The 23471-nt window shown below is 42.1% G+C and overlaps 1 protein-coding gene across 1 annotated transcript in view; it reads left to right on the top strand.

The window, feature by feature from the left end:
• The window catches only part of LOC143172181 (succinyl-CoA:3-ketoacid coenzyme A transferase 1, mitochondrial-like), a 92952-nt gene extending 75707 nt beyond the window's left edge, over positions 1–17245 (top strand). Inside the window, exons 13-15 of the mRNA XM_076361432.1 lie at positions 2609–2698; positions 15911–15991; positions 17207–17245. Of these exons, the coding sequence (XP_076217547.1) occupies positions 2609–2698; positions 15911–15991; positions 17207–17245 (210 nt within the window). The remainder of the gene's footprint in view (positions 1–2608; positions 2699–15910; positions 15992–17206) is intronic.
• Positions 17246–23471: the final 6226 nt, after the last annotated feature.

The following is a 23471-nucleotide window of genomic DNA, read 5'->3' as shown; positions in this document are numbered from 1 at the left end:
TAGTGATGAATATGTTTGCTGAAAGAAGAGGAGCAGATGTAGCAATTTAAAGGTCCCTAAGTCCTCTTCAACTTAAGTTGCATTTTCCTGCTTCCACGTACATGAAGGGATGAAGTCTATTGTCTCAGTCATCTATGACAGCTTCTCCAGCAGCAGATTTGTCATTGTCCTTCATCAGCACTTATTTCTTCAGATGTTTCCTAGTTGCTGTAGCTCTTTACTAGTTAATAGAACTAAAAGGCCTGGAAAATGAACTAATGGCATTGTCAGGGCAGGTGTATTGATAGCATAATCCTCAATGCAAACATATGCTGAGTTACTGGGGAGATAATCCATTGTCTTCAGCTACTCTACATTATCTGGTCAGTGAGCTTCTGGCAGACTGATGAGAGGTCACTGCAGTCTCTGTAAGAGCTCTGTATTTCCAGGTAGGATGGAGAATGATCTGAGCAGTGGCAGGAAGTTAAGGACAGAGATAAATCCTCTCATCCCTTTTACATTTGTATTTGCAAAGAAATATTTAGTAGTAATGTTAATTAATGTGATTAATATTAAATATTAATCTGATCTGAGAAATTCCACAGGGGTTGTTTATAGATATAGGAAGACATAAAAATAAAAGATATATTCTTCACTGTGCAAAGAGTAAGAAAATAAATAGGATTTTTTTTGTGTGTGTGCATTCCCTTCATTATGATTAAGAGACTTTCAGTAAGTTGCTGGCCTGGCAGCTTAATGAGATAAGTCTTTTCCATATGTTTTATATCATGGACTATAGGTACTGATACTAGTAAGGTACTGAATCACATAGCTAATACAAGGAAGCATAAGAGAAAAGCTTTATACTAGGAAGTTTTCAAGTTATTAAATCATATACTTTTAGGTTTTATATGTAAAACAGCATACAATGTATTTCTGTCCATAATTTATTTTAATTACAGATAACAACCAGTCAAAAGAGAGCAAATACAAAACACGTGAGACAGAAATTAGTTTATTTTAATCTGTAAAATTTCTTGCCTCATGTTTCTAACTAACCTCCCCTATCATGCAGGTGCCTTTATGTTCCACTGCCCTTTCTGCCCTCCTCAGCAACTCTGGAGTGGTATATGAGGTTGTTGCCTTGTTTGGTTTTTGGGGTCTAGTGCTTGTCCAAAAATGACTGTTCTGCTCATACTGATAGAACTTCATACTTATGGTCATTTTCCATCAGAAGTTTGCCAAGTCTGGACTTCTTACCTTCCAAGGTCAGATGCGTTCAGTTTAAGGTGGTAGAAGCAGGCAGGGGTTGAATGCTGCAGCATTATGGAAAGTAATAATAGAGGTAGCTGAACACCAAGCCATAATACAGCTTCTGTGATAACAGGTGAATTCTGACACTCTTTAAAAGAAGAATGAGTGACAGAGGCAGAAAGCATTGCTTGGTTTGAGGGACAAACAGAAGTGAATACTGATCCACATTCATTTATTTTCCCATGTTATGAAATGACATCCACAGACATCTGGAATGGAATAAAAAGAATGGTTTGTGCTGATATGGTGATACAAGCCAGGGCTTTCTAAACTGGCAGATGGAGAGTGCTCAAATGTTCTTGTTGCTACATTTGATAAGCAAAGATTTCTTTTGAGGGAGTAATGACATTTCTATCACCATGAGTGTCGTGATTTAACCCCAGCCAGCAACTAAGCACCACACAGCTGCTTGCTCACTCCCCCCCAGTGGGATGGGAGAGAGAATTGGAAGGGTAAAAGTGAGAAACTCATGGATTGAGATAAAAACAGTTTAATAATTAAAAAGTAATAATAATTTTTAAAAAGTGTTAAGGAAAAGAGAAAAAATAACAGAGAGAGAGGAAAATTAAACCCAAGAAAGACAAGTGATGCAAATGAAAACAATTGCTTACCACCAACTGACTGATGCCCAGCCAGTCCCCGAGCAGTGGCCCCCCCCGCCCACCTTCCCCCCAGTTTTATTGCTGAGCATGACATCATATGGTATGGAATATCCCTTTGGTCAGTTGGGGTCAACTGTACCAACTGTGTCCCCTCTCAACTTTTTGTGCACCTCCAACCTACCCGCTGGTGGGGCAGTGTGAGAAGCAGAAAAGGCCTTGACTCTGTAAGCGCTGCTCAGCAGTAACTAAAACATCCCTGTATTATCAATCAACACTGTTTTCAGCACAAAACATAGCCCCGTACTAGCTACTATGAAGAAATTGAACTCTATCCCAGCCAAAACCAGTACAATGAGAATGAACACTTTGATTTTATAATGTCAGAACCATTGGAACTAAATTCATCGCTCCTCAGTGTCAGGGCTTCCATTAAGCCAATGGTACTACTCAGATTTAAGTTACACCACCAGCCGTGGCAGTGGATCCTTATTTTACTCATCATTCTTCTCCTATTTGCATCATATAGAGCCTAGAATGAGACAGCTGTTTTCTCTCTGGTGAAGCTCTTAGTGTTTGAATACTGTGGTGATTAAATAAGTGGGCTTTCTATACAGGAAAAGGTGAATATCTTGTCCTGTCATTGCAGCCAATATATTCTATCTTTTTTTTTAAATAGTAAAAATGTTACATTTCCATTAAAAATTTCATTTTAGGGTAAGATAGTGAAAGGAATGGGGGGTGCCATGGACCTGGTATCTAGTGTGCAGACGAAAGTGGTTATCACCATGGAACACTCAGCCAAGGTAAGGCTCTACCGCTTCTTTCTAAATAAGTGTTTTGTTGCTATACTGAAAAAAAGAAGAAAAAAGGAAAAAAAAAAAGACATCTTACTTTCATTCTGCCACTTTGTGAGGATTTGACAGTTTTGCTGTTAGTTATTATGGAGATGCAACAGGGGGCTAGGTTAGTATGGTTTCTTTCCTCTTGTAAGCGAATCATTCACCATGGAAAAAATAAAATATCAACTTGATGTTTAAAAGCTGCACACATTTTTTAGTTACTTCATGCAAATTGAATGAGAATGGCAATTGCCAGAGCTACACTAGATGCTACCCCAGAGGTTTTACTCTTCACCTCAGAATAATTTGAAAAATGAGGTTTCCCCATGGCTAAATACTTGTTATGATGGAAAAATATTTACCTTTGAAGTTGCCCGTCAAATTGGTACTGACAACTTGATAAAATAGATCTGTTTTTGCATAAGATGCAGGCTGCCTTACATATTATATCATTATGTGATAGAGGTTAATCTAGAGACTTCTTTGTGGGGGGAGGTTTATAGATATAAAGAGTCTCCCACAGAAAGTCACAGGAAACTTGTCACTTGAAACTTCTAAAATGGGACTGTCCAAACTATGAGAAAAATGGACTGAAGGACAAAAATCTCTATTTTCAGGGAACTATATCAAATGTTTAAAAATGAACTTTTAGTTTAATTTTTGTGTTTCTGCTATTCCAAATTTGTTGTATGTCTGCAATAAGAATTAGTTGTGTATGTTCAAGATTAATATCCCTGTCAGAATGCATAAGGGCAAGCATAAGGAATTTGCATGGTAAACTATAGTAAATATGTAAATATGAAAGCTAAATATATTAACAGTTGTGGTTTTCTTAAATGTGATTTGAAGAATGAATTTTCACTTTCAAAAAAAATTACTCTTGAAAAATATAGTAGTTGCACAATTTATACTAAGCTGTGATCTCAAGGGGCACATTTTCAGTAACAGGGCTGAGATTGGCCCAATAGGTTTTGCATGCATATGTGTAAATAAGTAAACAAAAGTGCAAAGCAAATTCATCTATATGACTCGCATCCCTATCACAGCCTCCCAAAAACTGGATATATAATTATCCATTTGCTCAGACACATACTTCAGTTATTAATGTGATCTGAATAAATATTTATGCTAAATTTCTAGTTACTGTGGAATTTGGTTAATGGTCAGAGTCTACACACAGTGTAATTATTCATGTCAGTTTTTCTCTTAAAAGCACTATTACCAAAATCTTTTTCCAGTACAGTGTTTGGAAGTTGTTTGTTTGTTGTTTTTTGTCAGTAGGAGTACTGAAACCTGAAAAAGGTGGAAACACAGATAGGTTCACTGTTATAAAAAGTCCAGGCATAGACTTATTTATTTTGGCATATGTATACGTAACTTGGCCTCTTATGTACATGGGATGCCTGGTGTGCACTTCTACAGAGCCAGTTGTAGGCTTTCATAAATTATTTCTTCTGCTTTTCGTGAGAAGGCACTGCAAAACTAGACTATGTGCATGATTTTTTATATTATTCTTATTTTAAAATGGAGGGGTACTGGTATTCTTGGCGCTCTTTCCTCTTACCTAGCCTCTTTTTGGGGTCTTTATACTGCTTCTTGTTTGTTCAAAAGTGAAGATGATGAAATATAGAAATCTAATGTTTGGAAATCAAAAGCTGCTGTTACAGTTTTCAGATGCTCCTTTTTTTTATACATAAGCAAATATAGCACCTGTGACACCAGTTCTGAAAGTCAGAAGCCTTCTATTGGGGTGACTACTTCTTACAGAGTCGATTTTATATTCACGTCTTTTTATTTCTTTACCCCAAGGATTTTCTCACAAACTGTTATTTCATCCATATCTAAGCATCAGAGGAGCACTCTTTCATCCTGCTCAAAGCCCAGTGTGCTACTGCGTGAAAGAAATGTCTGCATGTACAGTGACAATCTGTTGTGTCTGCTGGCTTTTTAGTATAGAGATATTTTTGCCATCTTATTCTCCAAATAAATAATAAGAAATCTATCATTAGACACCAAAGTCTCCTGTAAATCAACAGCAGTCAAGATTTGATGGACTGAAATACAGTGGAAGACTATGGGATATACGCAGTACCTTCAATGGACATGTTCAGGAGTTGCTGCAATAGGTAGTTCTTGCAGTCAGTTTTGTCTGATCTGTGATATTGTAAAGGATCTTTTAATCCTTTTCAAGTTTTTTTGTATAATAGTAATGGCTTGTTAAATGTTAAAATATGTTTTCTAAGAGTTTAAAAGTGCATTCTCCTTTCAGTACACATGTTGCAGTTTTTAAACATAGCAATAGGCTGAGTCCTTGCAGTGCAGGCAAAATATAATTTACACTTAATTATGAGGGTGAAACTAGTATCTGTCTTAACACTCAAATACTCAGAGAATTTTCCTCTTTAAACTCTGATATGTAGTATATTACAAATAAAACTAAACACCCTCTGCCCCAAATTATTTACAGTTTTTAATTACTTAAATTTTTACATTTAATGAAAACTGAAAGGCACAGAAGAAAGATGACAGGATGTGAAATGAGTTTTGCAGAAGACTTCAGCTTAAGAAAGGTCATTGAGGAAGGGTAACATAGAAATATGTAAAATAATAAGGGCATGGAGAAGATGGATGCAGAATGGCTAGTCACTGCCTTATAAAAGAAGTAGGGGTAGCCAACTGAAATTAGCAACCAGCAGGTTTAAAACAACAAGAAATATTTTTCACAGCCAACTAATGAAGTTGTGGATGATCGGCAGGATGATGCAGGAGCTCAAAGAATTAAGTCTATATGAAAGGGACTAAACTGTTTTATGAGGTTAAATTCATCAGTGACAATTAAATAGCATTGCCCAGAAGCAGTCTCTAGCTCAGGAAATCTATACATCACAGCATGTCAGGAACCAGGAGGGCATATCTGTGGAAGGGTGGCTCAATTTTTGCTCCATATGTTTAGGCCACTGTGAGACACTTGGCAAATGGACCTTAAGTCTAATTCGTTATGGTATTTTTTGCTAAGTTACTTTTTTGTTTATAACCATGAAGAAAAAGAATGGAATATAGGGTTCTTATTTAATCTCAAAACAGTCACCGTGCACCTGTGCCCAATCTGCTAAATACTGCCCAAGAGAAATAAAAGTTCTTACCCCCATACCATCATTGACATGTTTTGCAAAACATAGTAAAGTAATGGCTGGTAATTGTTCCATGTTGTGAAATGAGTTGTCTACACCATTCAAAAAAATAGAATGGAAACTAGTTTTAAGCGCTTGATTTGGATGTGACTGAAACATGGAGCACTGAATTGAAAACTCCTTTCTATCTGTCCTGGTTTCGGCAGGGATAGAGTTAATTTTCTTCCTAGTAGCTGGTACAGTGCTGTGTTTTGGATTTAGGATAACAATGTTGATAACACACTGATGTTTTAGTTGTTGCTAGGTAATGCTTACACTAGTCAAGGACTTTTCAGCTTCCCATGCTCTACCAACTGAGAAGGCTGCAGGTGCACAAGAAGCTGGGAGGGGGGCACAGCCAAACTGGCCAAAGAAACATTCCACACCATGTGATGTCATGCGCAGTACATAAACTGGGGAAAGCTGTCCGGGGGGGCCGCTGCTCGGGGACTGGCTGGGCATCGGTCAGCGGGTGGTGAGCAATTGTACTGTGCATCACTTGCTTTGTGTATTATTATTATTATTACATTATTATTGTTGTTGTTGTTGTTGTTTTATTTCAATTATTAAACTGTTTTTATCTCAACCCACGAGTTTTTTCTCACTTCTACTCTTCCAATTCTCTCCCCCATCCCACTGGGAGGGGTGGGGGGGAGTGAGCGAGCGGCTGTGTGGTGCTCAGTTGCCGACTGAGGTTAAGCTACGACACTATCATTGTGAATAGTTTTGATTTTAATACATTAAGGACATTTTTGTTCTTCAACAACAGATTTTTTTATTTAAAGCAGGCTGAAACACCTTAAGGTTTTGGATTTCTACACAACAGTCTTGTCTTTTATCTGAACAAATCCCGTATGATCTCAGATGGTAAAAATTCATGCAGTTCCATTTGGATTCCCATTCTGATAGTGCCCTGATGGATGACTTCCAAAAGTCACCTTTAATGCTAACTGGTAACACAATAATCTTCAGCTCAAGTGATAAGAAGCTGGAATGTATCAGTTCTCAGGGTCACAGGAGCCATTCAAGCTGTCAGCTCTGCAAGTCCATGCATTTCAGTCTCAACTGGATACCAAGAAGAGATACTTCATTTCATATGGCTGAGAAGCATACCTGATATGTTACTGAAGATATTGCAAATAGTACAGATTAATCTTGGCTCTTTGGAAAAGTGTGCAGGAAGGTCCTTCAGATGGACAAGATATAAGTTGATCACTTGAAACTAACACTCTGTCACAAGTCATTATTTTCATTAAGAGTGAGTGAGTTTCATTATAGCAGTTGCCTTGATACCAGATGTGGATCTTGCCAGTATAGTTAGAATTAGAATGAAATTCACAGAAAAAGAAAATTCAAAAGCACATGGATTGCTCATTTTGTTATCACTCAGGAGTCAAACTGGCTGAGAGTTCACTAGTTTATATTAAGCCTTAAGGCAAACTGATGATTGTAAATTAAAAAAGTATTGTGTTCAGATGCTTAAATGAGACAAGTAATAATTAGAGAGTTTTGAAATGTGTAACTGAAAATTGATAATTAGAGAAAAAATAAAAGCATGTGATAATGGGAGAAATGTGCACTTTATGCTACCTCTGTAAAATGCCTACAAATACTGACTAAAAATACAGTGATCCATCTCTTTCATATCCATTCAGAGCTTTTGCAGTGTCGTGGTTTAACTTCAGTCGGCAACTGAGCACCACGCAGCCGCTCGCTCACTCCCCCCCACCCGGTGGGATGGGGGAGAGAATTGGAAGAGCACAAGTTAGAAAAACTTGTGGGTTGAGATAAAAACAGTTTAATAATTGAAATAAAATGATAATAATAATAATATGATAATAATAATAATAATACACAAAGCAAGTGATGCACAGTACAATTGCTCACCACCCGCCGACCGATGCCCAGCCAGTCCCCGAGCAGCGGCCCCCCCGGCCAGCTTTCCCCAGTTTATGTACTGAGCATGACGTCACATGGTATGGAATGTCCCTTTGGCCAGTTTGGCTGTGCCCCCTCCCAGCTTCTTGTGCACCTGCAGCCTTCTCAGTCGGTAGAACATGGGAAGCTGAAAAGTCCTTGGCTAGTGTAAGCATTACCTAGCAACAACTAAAACATCGGTGCGTTATCAACTTTGTTCTCATCCTAAATCCAAAACACTGTACCAGCTACTAGAAAAGAAATTAACTCTATCCCTGCCGAAACCAGGACAATATCCACCCCTTATTCTATACCATCTGCGTCATGCTCAAGTCTCATATTTTCCAGTACATTTTCATTAATCACCACCCCTTTATATATATATATATATATACACACACAGAGATATCATTCCCTTCGTCTGTGGGCCATCCCTCTAAAATGTTCGGTGAGTTCATTTAGTCCATGACTTGGGGCTCCATCTGTCATAATAATCTTTCAGGGCAGGAAAAATGGAGATGGTATGTGGTGTTGGATTGTTCCATGTTGAAGTCAGTTCTGGTACCATCATCACTGTGCTTTGCTTGGTTTCACTGAAGTTATTCTTCATTAGTCTGGGTGATTCTTATTGTAATAACATTAGTATGGCATATAATATTATTAGTATTATTAGTATATCTGTGTATTATTAGTATAACTATTATAACTATAATTAGTACTTAACATCACATAATTCAGATCATTGGCTATTCTCACCCAAAATCAAATCCCCTTGAGGTACACATTGGACTTCCCCATCCTCCCGCATTATCCACCAAGTGCACCCAGGTCCTTGAGCAAAAGCAATCCCATGGATGGGTCTGCCTCTGCCTGAGGCAGGAATAACCCAGACCGTCTTCCCCAGCATATTTTTTATGTGCACTACAGGGACTTTATTCCCATCTACAGTAAATAAGAGTTCTGACTGGGCAGGGCCTGCTCGATTGGCAGATCCCCGAGTGTTGACTAACCAGGTGGCCTTTGCTAAATGCGTATCCCAATGTTTGAACGTCCCGCCACCCATTGCTCTCAGTGTAGTCTTTAACAGTCCATTGTATCGTTCAATTTTCCCAGAGGCTGGTGCATGATAGGGGATGTGATACACCCACTCAATGCCGTGCTCTTTGGCCCAGGTGTCTATGAGGTTGTTTCGGAAATGAGTCCCATTGTCTGACTCAATTCTTTCTGTGGTGCCATGTCGCCATAGGACTTGCTTTTCAAGGCCCAGGATAGTGTTCCGGGCGGTGGCATGGGGCACGGGATATGTTTCCAGCCATCCGGTGGTTGCCTCCACCATTGTAAGCACGTGGCACTTGCCTTGGCGGGTTTGTGGGAGTGTGATATAATCGATCTGCCAGGCCTCCCCATATTTATATTTCAACCATCGTCCTCCATACCAAAAAGGCTTTAACCGCTTGGCTTGTTTGATTGCAGCGCATGTTTCACATTCATGGATAACCTGGGCTATAGTGTCCATGGTCAAGTCCACCCCTCGATCACGAGCCCATCTATATGTTGCATCTCTTCCTTGGTGGCCTGAGGTGTCATGGGCCCACCGAGCTAGAAATAATTCACCCTTCTGTTGCCAGTCCAGATCCACCTGAGCCACTTCAATCTTAGCAGCCTGATCCACCTGCTGGTTGTTTTGATGTTCTTCAGTGGCCCGACTCTTGGGTACGTGAGCATCTACGTGACGGACTTTTACAACCAGGTTCTCCACCCGGGCAGCAATATCTTGCCACAATGCGGCAGCCCAGATGGGTTTGCCTCTGCGCTGCCAGTTGCTCTGCTTCCATTGCTGCAACCACCCCCACAGGGCATTTGCCACCATCCATGAGTCAGTATAGAGATAGAGCACTGGCCACTTTTCTCGGTCAGCAATGTCTAAAGCCAGCTGGATGGCCTTTACTTCTACAAATTGGCTCGATTCACCTTCTCCTTCAGCAGTTTCTACAACTTGTCGCATAGGACTCCATACAGCAGCTTTCCACCTCCGATGTTTTCCCACAAGACGACAGGACCCATCAGTGAACAGGGCATATTGCTTCTCATTTTCTGGTAGTTCATTATACATTGGGGCCTCTTCAGCACGCGTTACCTCCTCCTCTGGCAATATTCCAAAATCTTTGCCCTCTGGCCAATCCATGACCACTTCCAGGATTCCTGGGCGACTGGGGTTTCCTATTCGAGCCCGTTGTGTGATCAGTGCGACCCACTTACTCCATGTAGCATCAGTTGCATGATGTGTACAGGGGACCCTCCCTCTGAACATCCAGCCTAGCACCGGCAGTCGGGGTGCCAGGAGGAGCTGTGCTTCAGTGCCGATCACTTCTGAAGCAGCTCAAACCCCTTCATATGCTGCTAATATCTCTTTTTCAGTTGGAGTATAGCGGGCCTCGGATCCTCTGTATCCCCAACTCCAAAACCCTAGGGGTCGACCTCGAGTCTCCCCTGGTGCTTTCTGCCAGGGGCTCCAGGTAGGGCCGTTCTCCCCGGCTGCGGTATAGAGCACATTTTTTACCTCTTGCCCTGCCCAGACTGGCCCCAGGGCTACTGCATGAACTGTCTCCTCTTTAATTTGTTCAAAGGCTTGTCGTTGCTCAGGGCCCCATTTGAAATCGTTCTTCTTTTGGGTCACTTGATAGAGAGGGTTTACAATCAGACTGTAATTTGGAATGTGCATTCTCCAAAAACCCACGACGCCCAAGAAAGCTTGTGTTTCCTTTTTGCTAGTTGGTGGAGACATGGCTGTTATTTTGTTGATCACATCCATTGGGATCTGACGACATCCATCTTGCCATTTTATTCCTAAAAACTGCATCTCCTGTGCAGGTCCCTTGACCTTACTTTGTTTTATGGCAAAACCGGCCTTCAGCAGGATTTGGACTATTTCCTTCCCTTTCTCAAAAACTTCTCCTGCTGTGTTGCCCCACACGATGATATCATCAATGTATTGCAGGTGTTCTGGAGCTCCACCCTGTTCTAGTGCAGTCTGGATTAGTCCATGGCAAATGGTAGGGCTGTGTTTCCACCCCTGGGGCAGTCGGTTCCAGGTGTACTGAACGCCCCTCCAAGTGAAAGCAAACTGTGGCCTGCACTCCGCTGCCAAAGGGATTGAGAAAAACGCATTAGCAATATCAACTGTGGCATACCACTTGGCTTCCTTTGACTCCAGTTCGTATTGAAGTTCTAGCATGTCTGGCACAGCAGCACTCAGCGGTGGCGTGACTTCATTTAGGCCACGATAGTCTACTGTTAGTCTCCACTCTCCATTAGACTTCCGCACTGGCCATATGGGACTGTTAAAGGGTGAGCGGGTCTTGCTGATCACTCCTCGGCTCTCCAGTCGACGAATCAGCTTATGGATGGGAATCAGGGAGTCTCGGTTGGTGCGATATTGCCGCCGGTGCACCGTTGTGGTGGTAGCAATTGGCACTTGTTGGTCTTCGACCTTCAGCAACCCCACAACAGAGGGGTCCTCCGAAAGACCAGGCAAGGTGGACAGCTGTTTAATTTCCTCCATCTCCAAGGCAGCTATACCAAAAGCCCACCGGTACCCTTTTGGGTCCTTGAAATACCCTCTCCTGAGGTAGTCTATGCCAAGGATGCACGGAGCATCTGGGCCAGTCACAATGGGGTGCTTCTGCCACCCGTTCCCAGTTAGGCTCACTTCGGCTTCCAATACAGTTAGCTGTTGGGATCCCCCCGTCACCCCAGAAATACAGATGGGTTCTGCCCCTATATAGCTTGATGGCATTAGGGTACACTGTGCACCGGTGTCTACCAGAGCCTTATACTTCTGTGGGTCTGACGTGCCAGGCCACCGAATCCACACAGTCCAGTAAACCCGGTTGTCCCTTTCCTCCCCCTGGCTGGAGGCAGGGCCCCTCTAATCCTCATCACAGTACTCATTTCTCATTTCTTGTACGTACGGGTCAGAAGTTTCTTCATTAAGGTCAAGAGTAAGATCAGCCCTTCTACTCTGTCTGGGGAACTGCCCGCTGGAAACTGGAGCAGCAATTTTCCTGGAAGAACCTCTTTCTGTGATTGTTTTCCCTTGCAATTCGCGTACCCGTGCCCCTAGGGCTGCGGTAGGTTTCCCATCCCACTTCCTCATGTCCTCTCCGTGGTCACGCAGATAAAACCATAGGGTGCCCCGTGGTGTGTACCCTTTATATTCTCTCTCTTGAGCAAAAGAACGCTGACTCCTAATAGCCGAGATACTGGTCCGTACAGGTGAGGAGTAGGACCTATCCTCTCTGAGTTGCTGGATCTCCCGGGACAGTTTTTCGGACAGTTTCTCCACAGCCGAGACGATGGAGGAAGAAAGACTTTCCTCGTATTGCCGGAGTTGACTAGCCAATTCATCCACTGTTTGTTCCTCTCCATCTTTCCAGGTTATCACTGCCAATGAATTGGCGTATGACGATGGTGAGCTCCTTATAAACTTCCGCCACATGGGTCGTGTGCACTTGACTTCGTCTGGATCTTTGGATAGTTGTTTATTGTTCAGGTCATCATAAATCACCTCCAGCACAGCTAATTCTCTCAGGAACTGGATACCCTTCTCCATGGTGGCCCACTTGCTTGGGCGACATATGACATCTTCCTTAAAGGGATACCTTTCCTTCACGCTTGACAAGAGTCGCCTCCAAAGGCTGAGGATTCGTGTCCCTTTTCCAATTGCTTTATCAATGCCCCCTTCCCTAGAAAGGGATCCCAGCTGCTTGGCTTCCCTACCCTCTAATTCCAGGCTACTGGCCCCATTATCCCAGCATCGGAGCAGCCAGGTGACAATATGCTCACCTGGACGACGGCTGAAATCTTTTCGTATATCTCGCAGCTCACTCAGGGATAGAGATCGGGTGGTCACTGCCTCGTTTATGAGTTCTTCCTCTTCCTCCTCCCCGATCAGCGGCCGGCTCTCCTCCTCCCGTTCTCGTGATGGCCCTTCTCCAGGGTAGTCGTACAGTTCTTCCTCCGGTTCCCTTTTAGAAGAAGCTTCTTCCTCCCTTACTAAACGAGCCGACTTCCACTTCCAAGATTTCTTCTTGTGTACAGGGGCGACTGATACCAGCACAGGCTGGTTTTTTGGTTCAGCCACAGGGCCTGTTGCCGGGGTTGGAGTGGTCGCAGTGCAAGTGCATGTCACCGGAGTACGAGTAGCCACAGGGCCTGTTGCCGGGGTCTGAGTGACTGCAGTGCAAGTGCATGTCACCGGAGTCTGAGTGGCCGCAGGGCCTGTCGCCAGGGTTGGAGTGGCCACAGTGCAAGTGCATGTCACCGGAGTCTGAGTGGCCGCAGGGCCTGTTGCCGGGGTTGGAGTGGCCACAGTGCAAGTGCATGTCACCAGAGTCTGAGTGGCCGCAGGGCCTGTTGCCGGGGTCTGAGTGACCGCAGTGCATGTCGCCGGGGTCTGAGTGGCCTCAGTGCATGTCGCTGGGGTCTGAGTGGCCACAGTGCATGTCGCCGGGGTCTGAGTGGCTGCAGTGCATGTCGCCGGGATTGGAGTGGCCGCAGTGCATGTCGCTGGGGTCTGAGTGGCCGCAGTGCATGTCGCCGGGGTCTGAGTGGCTGCAGTGCATGTCGCTGGGGTTGGAGTGGCCGTAGTGCGTGTTGCCCGGGTTTGAGTGGCCGCAGGGCCTGTTGCCGGGGTCTGAGTGGCTGCAGGGCCTGTTGCCGGGGTCTGAGTGGCTGCACGGCCTGTCGCTGGGGTCGGAGTGGCCGCAGGGCGCGTTGCCCGGGTCTGAGTGGCCGCAGTGCGTGTCGTTTTACTGTCAGAGCCAGAGACCTTCTCTTCCCTTTGAGGGCACTGAATGGTGTTGAACAGGGCTCGGTAGGCATGGGCCAGGCCCCAGCACGTTGCAATGATCTGCATCTCTCTGGAGTTGCCAGGGTGACAGCATACTTTGTCCAAATATTCTACTAACTTTTCAGGATTCTGCACTTGCTCAGGGGTGAAGTTCCAAAACACTGGGGGTGCCCATTGGCCTAGGTACTTGCCCATCTTGTCCCACACACCCTGCCACTCATAACTCTTCAGCCTTGGGGCAGATCTCTGAACGATATTCTTAAATTGCTTACCAACTTTAGACAAAACCGAAACAATATTCCCAAGAAGTATTAATAGAAGTATCTTAACTGCCCAAGGATGTTCAAAATACTGAAAAATTACTGTAATGAAGGAGGAAACATTATAGAAGGTAGTGACCCTGCCATTCTGTATTTCCTCCGTAAAAAAACTCTCAGAAAAGTTACTGCAATTGCTAGTTGTCTCCACGAATTGATCTCCGTGGTACAGTAACGGCTTCATTGCGAAGTTTACATACCACACTAACGTCAAGGTCAATGTTCTAAAAACAAACCTCACAAGCGAGACATTACTATTCACTGCAGACCACAGCAAACTGCAAAACCCAACACCAATCTTTAACATGTACAGCAGGAAAAAGAGCGCGATGCAGATTATACAAATCAATATCGAGAACAGAGAAACCAACATTGTGACCCACAACTACTAACAGATATAAGTTCTTTAATACACTCCGGTTAACCTGTTATTATCTCAAACCCTTCGAGCCCCACGTTGGGCGCCAAAAAGGACTGTCGTGGTTTAACTTCAGTCGGCAACTGAGCACCACGCAGCCGCTCGCTCACTCCCCCCCACCCGGTGGGATGGGGGAGAGAATTGGAAGAGCACAAGTGAGAAAAACTCGTGGGTTGAGATAAAAACAGTTTAATAATTGAAATAAAATGATAATAATAATAATATGATAATAATAATAATAATACACAAAGCAAGTGATGCACAGTACAATTGCTCACCACCCGCCGACCGATGCCCAGCCAGTCCCCGAGCAGCGGCCCCCCCGGCCAGCTTTCCCCAGTTTATGTACTGAGCATGACGTCACATGGTATGGAATGTCCCTTTGGCCAGTTTGGCTGTGCCCCCTCCCAGCTTCTTGTGCACCTTCAGCCTTCTCAGTCGGTAGAACATGGGAAGCTGAAAAGTCCTTGGCTAGTGTAAGCATTACCTAGCAACAACTAAAACATCGGTGTGTTATCAACTTTGTTCTCATCCTAAATCCAAAACACTGTACCAGCTACTAGAAAAGAAATTAACTCTATCCCTGCCGAAACCAGGACATGCAGCCTACATTCATTTAGCAGGATCTAAAGCCATTTGTGAACTCCTACTGAAAAAAATGGAAGGACAAAAAAAAGGAATAAAAAAAAAGAAAACCTCACCACCCAAACTTTACATTGGTCAGCTTCATGTCAGAAGTTATGTGTTCTCATTAGGTAATATTTTTCCCAGGATTTAGAGTAGCTGGCATTTGATGCCCCAGAAAAGGAAGTGCCTGAAAGTAAATCCTATTTTCTTTATATACATTCTTTTCTACTATGTTTGCAGGCTAATTTGTTCTGTCTAAAACAGAGATAATGTAACTTCTCTGTAGCACTTGAAGATGAGCATATCATACTCATCTCAGTCTGCTTTTGTGCTTTCCTGGAGAGATGGAGGGAATGGGAATTGAATGTGGGTAAAGAAACTGGATTTACTATTTTCAAAGCATGACTATGCACTTGAGCCCTGGGGATTTGAAATACCTGTCTGTATGGCTGATCCTGCACATACTGTTCGTAATAAAGTATGACAGAGAAATGTCATGCCCACAATGTCTTTCTCTAATTTTTGTCCTTTACATGTCATCAGTGAGGTCCCATGTGTCTCTTATCCTCACGTTGCAGCAGGAAGGACAAATTATTAAGCAGAAGTATGCAGAACTTCTAAACTCAGGAGCCCACTCAGTGGTACAGTGAGATTCTTATTAGTCATCTCCCTACATGTGGGATTTAAGTAACAACTGTCCAAAATTGCCAGAGATGTAATCTGCCATAGAAGTGAATTTGAAGAGTGTTCTGAGTACAGTGAATGTTTCAATAACACTGAATGGCTACAGCTGTGATTTTCATGTACATATTTGAATTCTGAGTATGCTGTGTTGTTTTTGAAAATTAATGTTTGTCTGTATATTGTTAAACACAGGGCAATGTCCATAAAATCTTGGAAAAGTACAATTTACCACTTACTGGGAAACAATGTGTAAACTGCATCATTACAGAGAAGGTAAAATACTTTTCTTGAATACTTGTCAATACTTTCCTCCTCTATCCCTAAGAAGTGCCACTCAGTAAAAGTAGTAAAGCTTAGTAAAAATGAAGAATATATTTGGTGTCTGTTGCCAACGAAGGGCAAAGATTCCCTTGGAGTTCAGTTCCAGAGGCCTGGTGGCCCATATTTTTCCTTTTAAAGCTTTCACCATTGACATCTAGTATACTGGACTATACTCTTAGACATCTTCAGAACAGAGATGCCATGCGTGAGAAGTATGCAAAGTGTGTATCTCCTTATTTTTCCCAAAGCGTACCTGAAAATTTGCCTTGTGAGATGCAAATCCTCAAATACAGCTGTAATCACAGCTCATTTTTTTCCAACAGAGCAACAACTGGGTAGCACATGTGTTAGACAATTGGCATCTTCCTTGGTGTATACTACAGACTCTTCCAGAGAAACATGACCTGTAGCTGCAGCAGGGCTTTAATTCTTTTGTCCTTACTTGATTCCATTTGTGAAGCAATTTACTCTCCAGTGCCAGCCCATGTGAGTATCTGATATTGCTGCTGCTCAAAGTACATTAGTGGATCTTTTCAGCAAAAGATAAGTGACTTAAGGTTTTTGCTGTAATCATACTCCTTTTATTATCAGTGTTTACATTTTTAAGGGCTTAGAGTAGTCCCTCTGTGAGCCATCTGTCATACTAAGTAGAATGCATCAAAGGTGTTGATGCAGAATTTGCTTTCTCCTGGTGGTATATTGCTACTGTAATTTAAAGTTTTTCCTCCACAAAGTAAGAGAAAATAAATGAAAATGTGGAAGTTTTTCTGCAGTCATCTTCTACTAACTGGCCACATACAAATGTAAGGTACAAAAAAATGAGACTGAACAAGGACTGATAGAAAATAAACAACAAACAGAAATTTCTCTGAGTCACCACTTGTCAGATCTGGTTGCTTTATTAGGAGATGACAAAAATGTACAACAGTACTTAGATAGTGTTGCAAATTCTGTTTCCATACTAGCTTCCTAGTGTGTATGTTCCTTATGCCCAGCTTCTCTTTTAAGACTTGGAGGAGCTATTGTTTTTTAGTCCCATAAATCAGTCTCGTGCCCAGAGGACAGCTGAGCTTTAGTACGCTTCTGTGATGAGCTTAAGACTTCACTTTCATTTCAAGTTCAATCTTCACTGGTCTTTTTCTACTGACTTTTTTTTTTTTTTTTAAGGAAAATGACTATAGACCTTATGGTTTCCCTGGCAACTAACTTGCAACCTGTGTATCTCCCTCTGGTAGGCACCATTAAAGTGCACATCATTTTACAGATGTTTTTATTTGATGTGCTTGCAAGCCTTGGAAGTGGAAAGCATGTCTTATGAAGACATCAGAAAGAACAGCCTTTGCTCCTTTAGCCACTTCCTCCCAGGCTTTCGATTAAAAATAAACCAAGACATTTTCTCTTTCATTGCTAGCTTCTGAAAATACTAAAATTTGCACTGGGTGTGGAATAGCTGTTGGAGAAACTCATAATCTGATGAAGGTGATCAACCACTCTGTACCTCTCTACTGGCCTAAAAAATGAAACAGAAGAATGAGGGAGACATTGGTTTTCCCTCTTTTCTTTCATGATCTCTTGGTGGGCATTGTCTTGCAGCAAAGAACGTCTCAGCCCTTTCCTTTGGACCTCCCAATTCTCACCAGATTGGAGCAGGAGGCATGGTCCTCATTTCATGCAATGAAGAACAGTTGCACATTTTTCCCACGAAACTAACACATCTCATATTTTAGATTCTTTCAGGTACAGATGAATGTAGCAGAAAACATTACTGGTCAGTCAGAAAAGTGAAAAGTGAAACCAATTGATAATGGCATCTTTTGTTACTGAGGGAACTCCACCTATTTCAGCACACCATTTTGTACAATGTTACTACTTACTTCCTCATTTTCTGCTTTGATAATAAAAAATTAATCGTGTGCTATTTGAACCTGACAAGCTGTGTTTGATGTGGACAAGAAGAAGGGGTTGACCCTTGTGGAAATCTAGGAAGAACTATCAGTGGATGATATCAAGAAAAGCACTGGCTGTGACTTCACAGTAAGTCATTTTACAAATATAGTTATTCTGGTGTCAGAATAAATATTCTCCATGAATACTCATCACATGAAGACTTGTAGATGCAGTAAGTTTCCTCCTTATAGGTGAAGGCTGGGTAGATTGCCTGTTGGATTTACAATGAAAATAAGAAGAGAATTTAGGGCTAATCTAGTATTATTATATTGGGTATTGGCATTAGAAGCTAGGAAAAAGAGAAGAGATGGAAAAATTACTAAAAGGACAGTGTGGAAAGGGAACTTTTGTGATGCTTTGAAGAGGGGAGCTGATTCATATCTGAGAGGTGGATGAATATTTATTTTTCCACTGTATAAGTAAGTTTACCTAACTCTCTGTTGCTAAGTTTTCACGCTATCTTTAGGTGGGTTTGTGAGTCTTCTCAACAGGGCCGACTACATGTGTCCACTCTGTGTTACTAGTGCCAATCAATGAAATGCTCTACTGTTGATATCTTTGCTTTTTCTCTCCCATTGCCTTGTACGAATGAAACTTACGCTCTGCGTTAATCCATAAAGACACTGCCTTTTTACCTTCACATTCTTTCTTAAGTCTCACTTAATGCTAACACAAAACTAGCTTACTAATGGAAAGCTGTAGCACACTAGAGTGTAACTGATTGCATATGTGTGGTTGATAACAAATATAGTTTCCTCATGCTCTTGTCTTACATGCTTATTACGAAGTTTTTTCTTCTGCGTTGTAAAGTTTTTTGGGGCAGGTCAGCCCTCTTTTGGCGAGGACAGCAAGCATGACAGTATACAAATTGTGCTGTAAAAATAGTTGGGGAATATTTGGTAATGAAGTACAGTACTCTTCCTCTTTGCAGAGTTTCATGGCAGGGCTCGGGCACATAATTGTAAGATTGCAGAGCAGTTATGTGAAAGAGTTTGTTATTAAGGCTTTGAGCATACTATTGGCAGTAAGTAAAACATTCTGAGCAATGAGCCTGTGGAATTTCATTCATTCCCTGTGTCCATAAGAGAGCATTTTTGATAACCAAATATGATAGTGTATGTTTTTCTTGTGGAGTTCTAAATATTTTAAATAAAGAGCTGTTCACTTCTGAAAATATATTCATTTATCTGAGAAAAATTGTTCGTTTAAAGATGAGTGACCTGCAACTGCAGAGTGCAGGAAACTGCTACAAAATCACTTTGCTCCATTATTAATTTTCCATGTAACATTTTGTGGAAGTCATTATTATTTTTTAATTTACAGTGGAAGCAACCTTCCATATTCAGCAATTCTATGTGCAAAAGAAATTATTCATTCAGCTTCTGACTGTGATTTAGGAAAAAATGATCAATTTTTTAAAACTTTGATAATGTCAGGGCTTCTTTTTCATTGGCTGATCAGCCTGTCAAACAGCTAGCATCCAATACTAAAACATAAAAATGACCTGGTAGATTTGTATCTATTTATTGCAGTCAGTCACTTTGTTTTGTTTTTGTGTATTTAATTTGGGGATTAACTTCATGATGAATTTGAAGGTGCCATGTTTAGTAAGCATTTAAATAGACTGAAACTACAGGAAAGGACTTTATTGTCAGAAGACACCAGTCCTTATGTGTTCCAAACCTGCTTGTTTAGAAGGAGCTGGTTTCTTTTTGGTTCAGGTGACCAATATATATGTATTTAATTGAGTGTGTGTTACCCGAAGTAAAGTCCAGCAGCCTATGCTCAAGGCAATGAAAGCAGAAGCAACCAAAGAATTCAGAGAAAGAAGCGATAAGCTTAAAATGATGGGCTATGAGATTAAGCTTTGCAGCAGCACGGTGGGTATGATAGGGCAAGACTATTAGGACCAAAGAAAAGATTAGCACCACCCACTGTCCCTTAGTACTTTCCTGTAAATGTTATAAAAGAGTGGTATAAATTTTGAATCTTTAGGATAGCCTGAAGTTAGGAATTGATGAGAGGTATTGCAACAATCCACCATCTAGGTCCCTGGGATCTGTCTCACTGGGATCAGGAGGGGACACTTCAGGCACCCATTTCCTGGTTCTCATGAAGGCAAACTCCAGCGCAGTCTGCTCTGTACGGCTGCCATGGTCATGCATGAAATTTTTTACGCTGAGGGTGGTGAAACACTGGAACGGGTTGCCCAGAGAGGTGGTGGATGCCCCATCCCTGGAAACATTCAAGGTCAGGTTGGACAGGGCTCTAAGCAACCTGATCTAGTTGAAGATGTCCCTGCCCACGGCAGGGGGGTTGGACTAGATGATCTTTAGAGGTCCCTTCCAGCCCAAACTATTCTATGATTCTATGAAATCACAAGCTGCACTAAAGGAGCTGTGGGCATGAAAAATGTAGATGCTGTTTGGTTTATGCACTTTCATATACTTATCTTGAAAGCCTGCAGCTTGCATAAACGCTTGCAAAGCATGTACTGTGCTGACCTCTGCCAAGGTATGTGCATGGGTCAGCGTTACCTACTGATTGTTAGTTCCAAAAGTGCCTGAAATCTCTATAGCTCTGCAGATGGAAGGAATGAATTACAATGATTTGTTTATTAAAGCCGTGGCATGGAAAAGCACCAACTCTTCCTTTCTTTTTTTTTTTTTCCCCTCCCCTAAAGAATGTTTCCAGGCCACAGTGACCCAGTCCTCCTCTCATTGAAATCCTTAGCAAAATTTCTATTGACATCAGTGACAGTAAGACTGCTGCATAATGTTGGACACTTGAGGGCCTGATTTTCATATACAGCGAACACCTACAGCTCCCTCACTTAATTTTGAAGTTCAGAAAAAAAGAGATTTCAGCACTGTGATAGGCAGTTGTTCAGAAAGCAGTATCCTCAGTCCTTTTTTCCACATTTCAAGACTCTGCCTCAGGCTCCCTTGCAAGAGTAACAGTTGTGCTTGTGATTATTTATGTTCACTGAATGAGACATCTTGTTCTTGTTTATATCAGTGACAGGAACTTTAGTGATATTGTATTGCTACAGGAAAAGCGGGTTTTTTGCATTATATGTTTTGCTAGTTTGAAACAGAACTAACGGGTGGAAAATGAGTTGACCCTTTTCTAGCAGCTTTTTTCAGTGCACGCAGAGAACGATCTGAAGTAAAACAAACATCTTTCTAGGTTCATTACAAGTGAGAATCTGAGGGATTGCTGTAGCTTTATATATAACTATCTATCCCCATGCAGGCTACTTCTTTTTGAAGAGGAGAACTTTATAGCCTCTATAGCTTTCTTTGAGACACATTTGGCTATACATTCCCATTTTCATAGCCTGCTTACTTATTTGGAAAAACATCTCCTAAAGGACATTTGCAACAACAAAATGTCAAAGAAAACATGACTTAGAGTCAACAATCTTGATTATAGACTGGCATCATATAAAAAATAAACAATTCACTCTCGATTTTACTGTGCTGTGAAGACAAAGTGTTGGCTTATCTCGCATGCTTAAATCAGATTTGCTGTAGCCTAGCATATAGATCACTTTGGCAGGTAATCTGTTTGGGCTTGTACTGGCATATACCTTTGAGACCATGAGAGAACAGACTGAGAAAACAAACTTTTGCAGATGTATTTCATTATAAAAATCATCAGGATAAGTCTGTCTGGGTAAAAAATCCTTTTTTTTCTTAATCTAAGAGCTTGGTTTTACAAAATGATCTTAAAAGATAACATGGAGTTTAGGAAAAGCATCTGCCAGGATAAAGGAAACTTTGCTTCTCACTGAATATTTGCTAAGGGAGAATCACCCCTGTACACACCTCACAGAGCTCAGAGGCACTTACCTGCCACCCCTCACTACCATTTGCTTCAAGATAGGCTTCCCTTTATTTATCCCAGCTGTACACTATGCAATTAAGAACAAGACCAGGTGATGCATTTTCAGTCCCCCTTCTTTAAATCCTGCCTCTGCATTTTCCTCTGGGCTAATTGGTGGCTCCTGCTACTTGGATTTTGGCTCATAAAAGTCACCAGTCAGGAAGGTCTTATGTTCTTTCTTCTCTCTTTATGTCCTCAGAAATGTTTCTAGGTGAAGCAAGCTAAGGCTGTGGTGTTGTGCATCTCTGCAGTATGATAAATAAACAAACCAAAACAATTTTTTTTTCACAGAAATAGAGGCTATTTCATATTCAAGGTGAGTTATTGTACAGTGAATGCTGTGGTACTGAGCTTGCGAATGTGGAAGCTGAAACTATGTTGTGGTTTTTTTTTTTTTTTTATTTGATCCTGGGGGAACTTTCTTCTAGGCTGCAAACTTCATAGACTATTCTGTCTGAGCAGCTGCTCCTGAGGGCTAGGCTGAAACAGTTGGGATGTGGTGCAGTGGCTTTGCAGCAGCAGGTACCTGCAGGGAACAGTGTTAAATGCCTTTCCCAGTGCTTGGAGGAGTGTTGCTGCAAAGGAGTGTGAAATCCCAGCTGGCAGTTCCTACTGGGGCTGCTCTGTGTGGCACCAGGGATGGTTGGGTGCTGCAGGGAAGCCAACAGGCTTTGATCTACTATGGGCACAGATTTGCTGGGGAGGCCAGCAAGGGCGATGGGATGGCACGGCACTCAGGCATTCCTGCTTGTCCCCAGGGTGGAAAGGCACTGTGCGGCAGGGGATAGCTGGTCCTCCCTGGTTGGCACCATGTAGACTGTTTGCTGGTGGTCAAGTCTCTTTGTTAGCTAATTCACTAAATAATGGAGGGATTAATATCAGGAAAGGGCAAGTCTGAGTAAAAAAAGATGTGTGTGGTCTGCTTGTGTTAATAAACCTACACGTAGGCTCTCAACAGGTCACACTGGGTGCCGCAGAGCCTGTGCACGCAGGGCAGGCTGCTCACCCCAGGGCTAGGCAGAGGGGTCAACTGCTGCTGGAAGTAGAGTATTTTTGTGTAATGTTAAATTACATACAGCAGCAGATGCTTTCTAGTTCTTTGTATTCTTTCATATGTGTCTCCAGCCTTAATTTAGTGGGAAATATATTTGATTGGATACATCTAAAGTTGGTGGAAACTGACTTATAGCGAAAAGCTGTCAGTGGTGCTAAGCATAAATGTAGAGAGAGAGAAACTTTTTATGTTGTCACATGTTAGAAAAGCTGAAACTGAAATACTTGTGATGGGGATGTCATGCCTGATGCCTCAGGCAGCCCAGAGAGAGTGTGCAGTCTTCATCTTTGGAGAGGTTCAAAACCTGACTAGACACTGTCCTGAGCAACCTGTTCTGGGTGACTTGCTTGAGCGGGGGGGGTGGACAAGATGACCTCCAGAGGTGCCTTCCCATCTCAATCACCCTATGATATTACAAATAATGAGTTTTTAAAAGCTTTGGAGTTCTTTCTATTTCTTAGGCTCCTTCATATTGCCTTTGTGTGAAAATTAAATGGTCTATGGATTGGTCCCTCTTTCCCTCTGGTGAATGGCTGTGGTGGA

The sequence above is a fragment of the Aptenodytes patagonicus genome, chromosome W (assembly GCF_965638725.1).
Source record: "Aptenodytes patagonicus chromosome W, bAptPat1.pri.cur, whole genome shotgun sequence".
In the NCBI taxonomy this organism is placed as follows: Eukaryota; Metazoa; Chordata; class Aves; order Sphenisciformes; family Spheniscidae; genus Aptenodytes; species Aptenodytes patagonicus.
The sequence above is the reverse complement of the archived record's forward strand: the minus strand, read 5'-3'. Positions and strand labels throughout refer to the sequence as shown.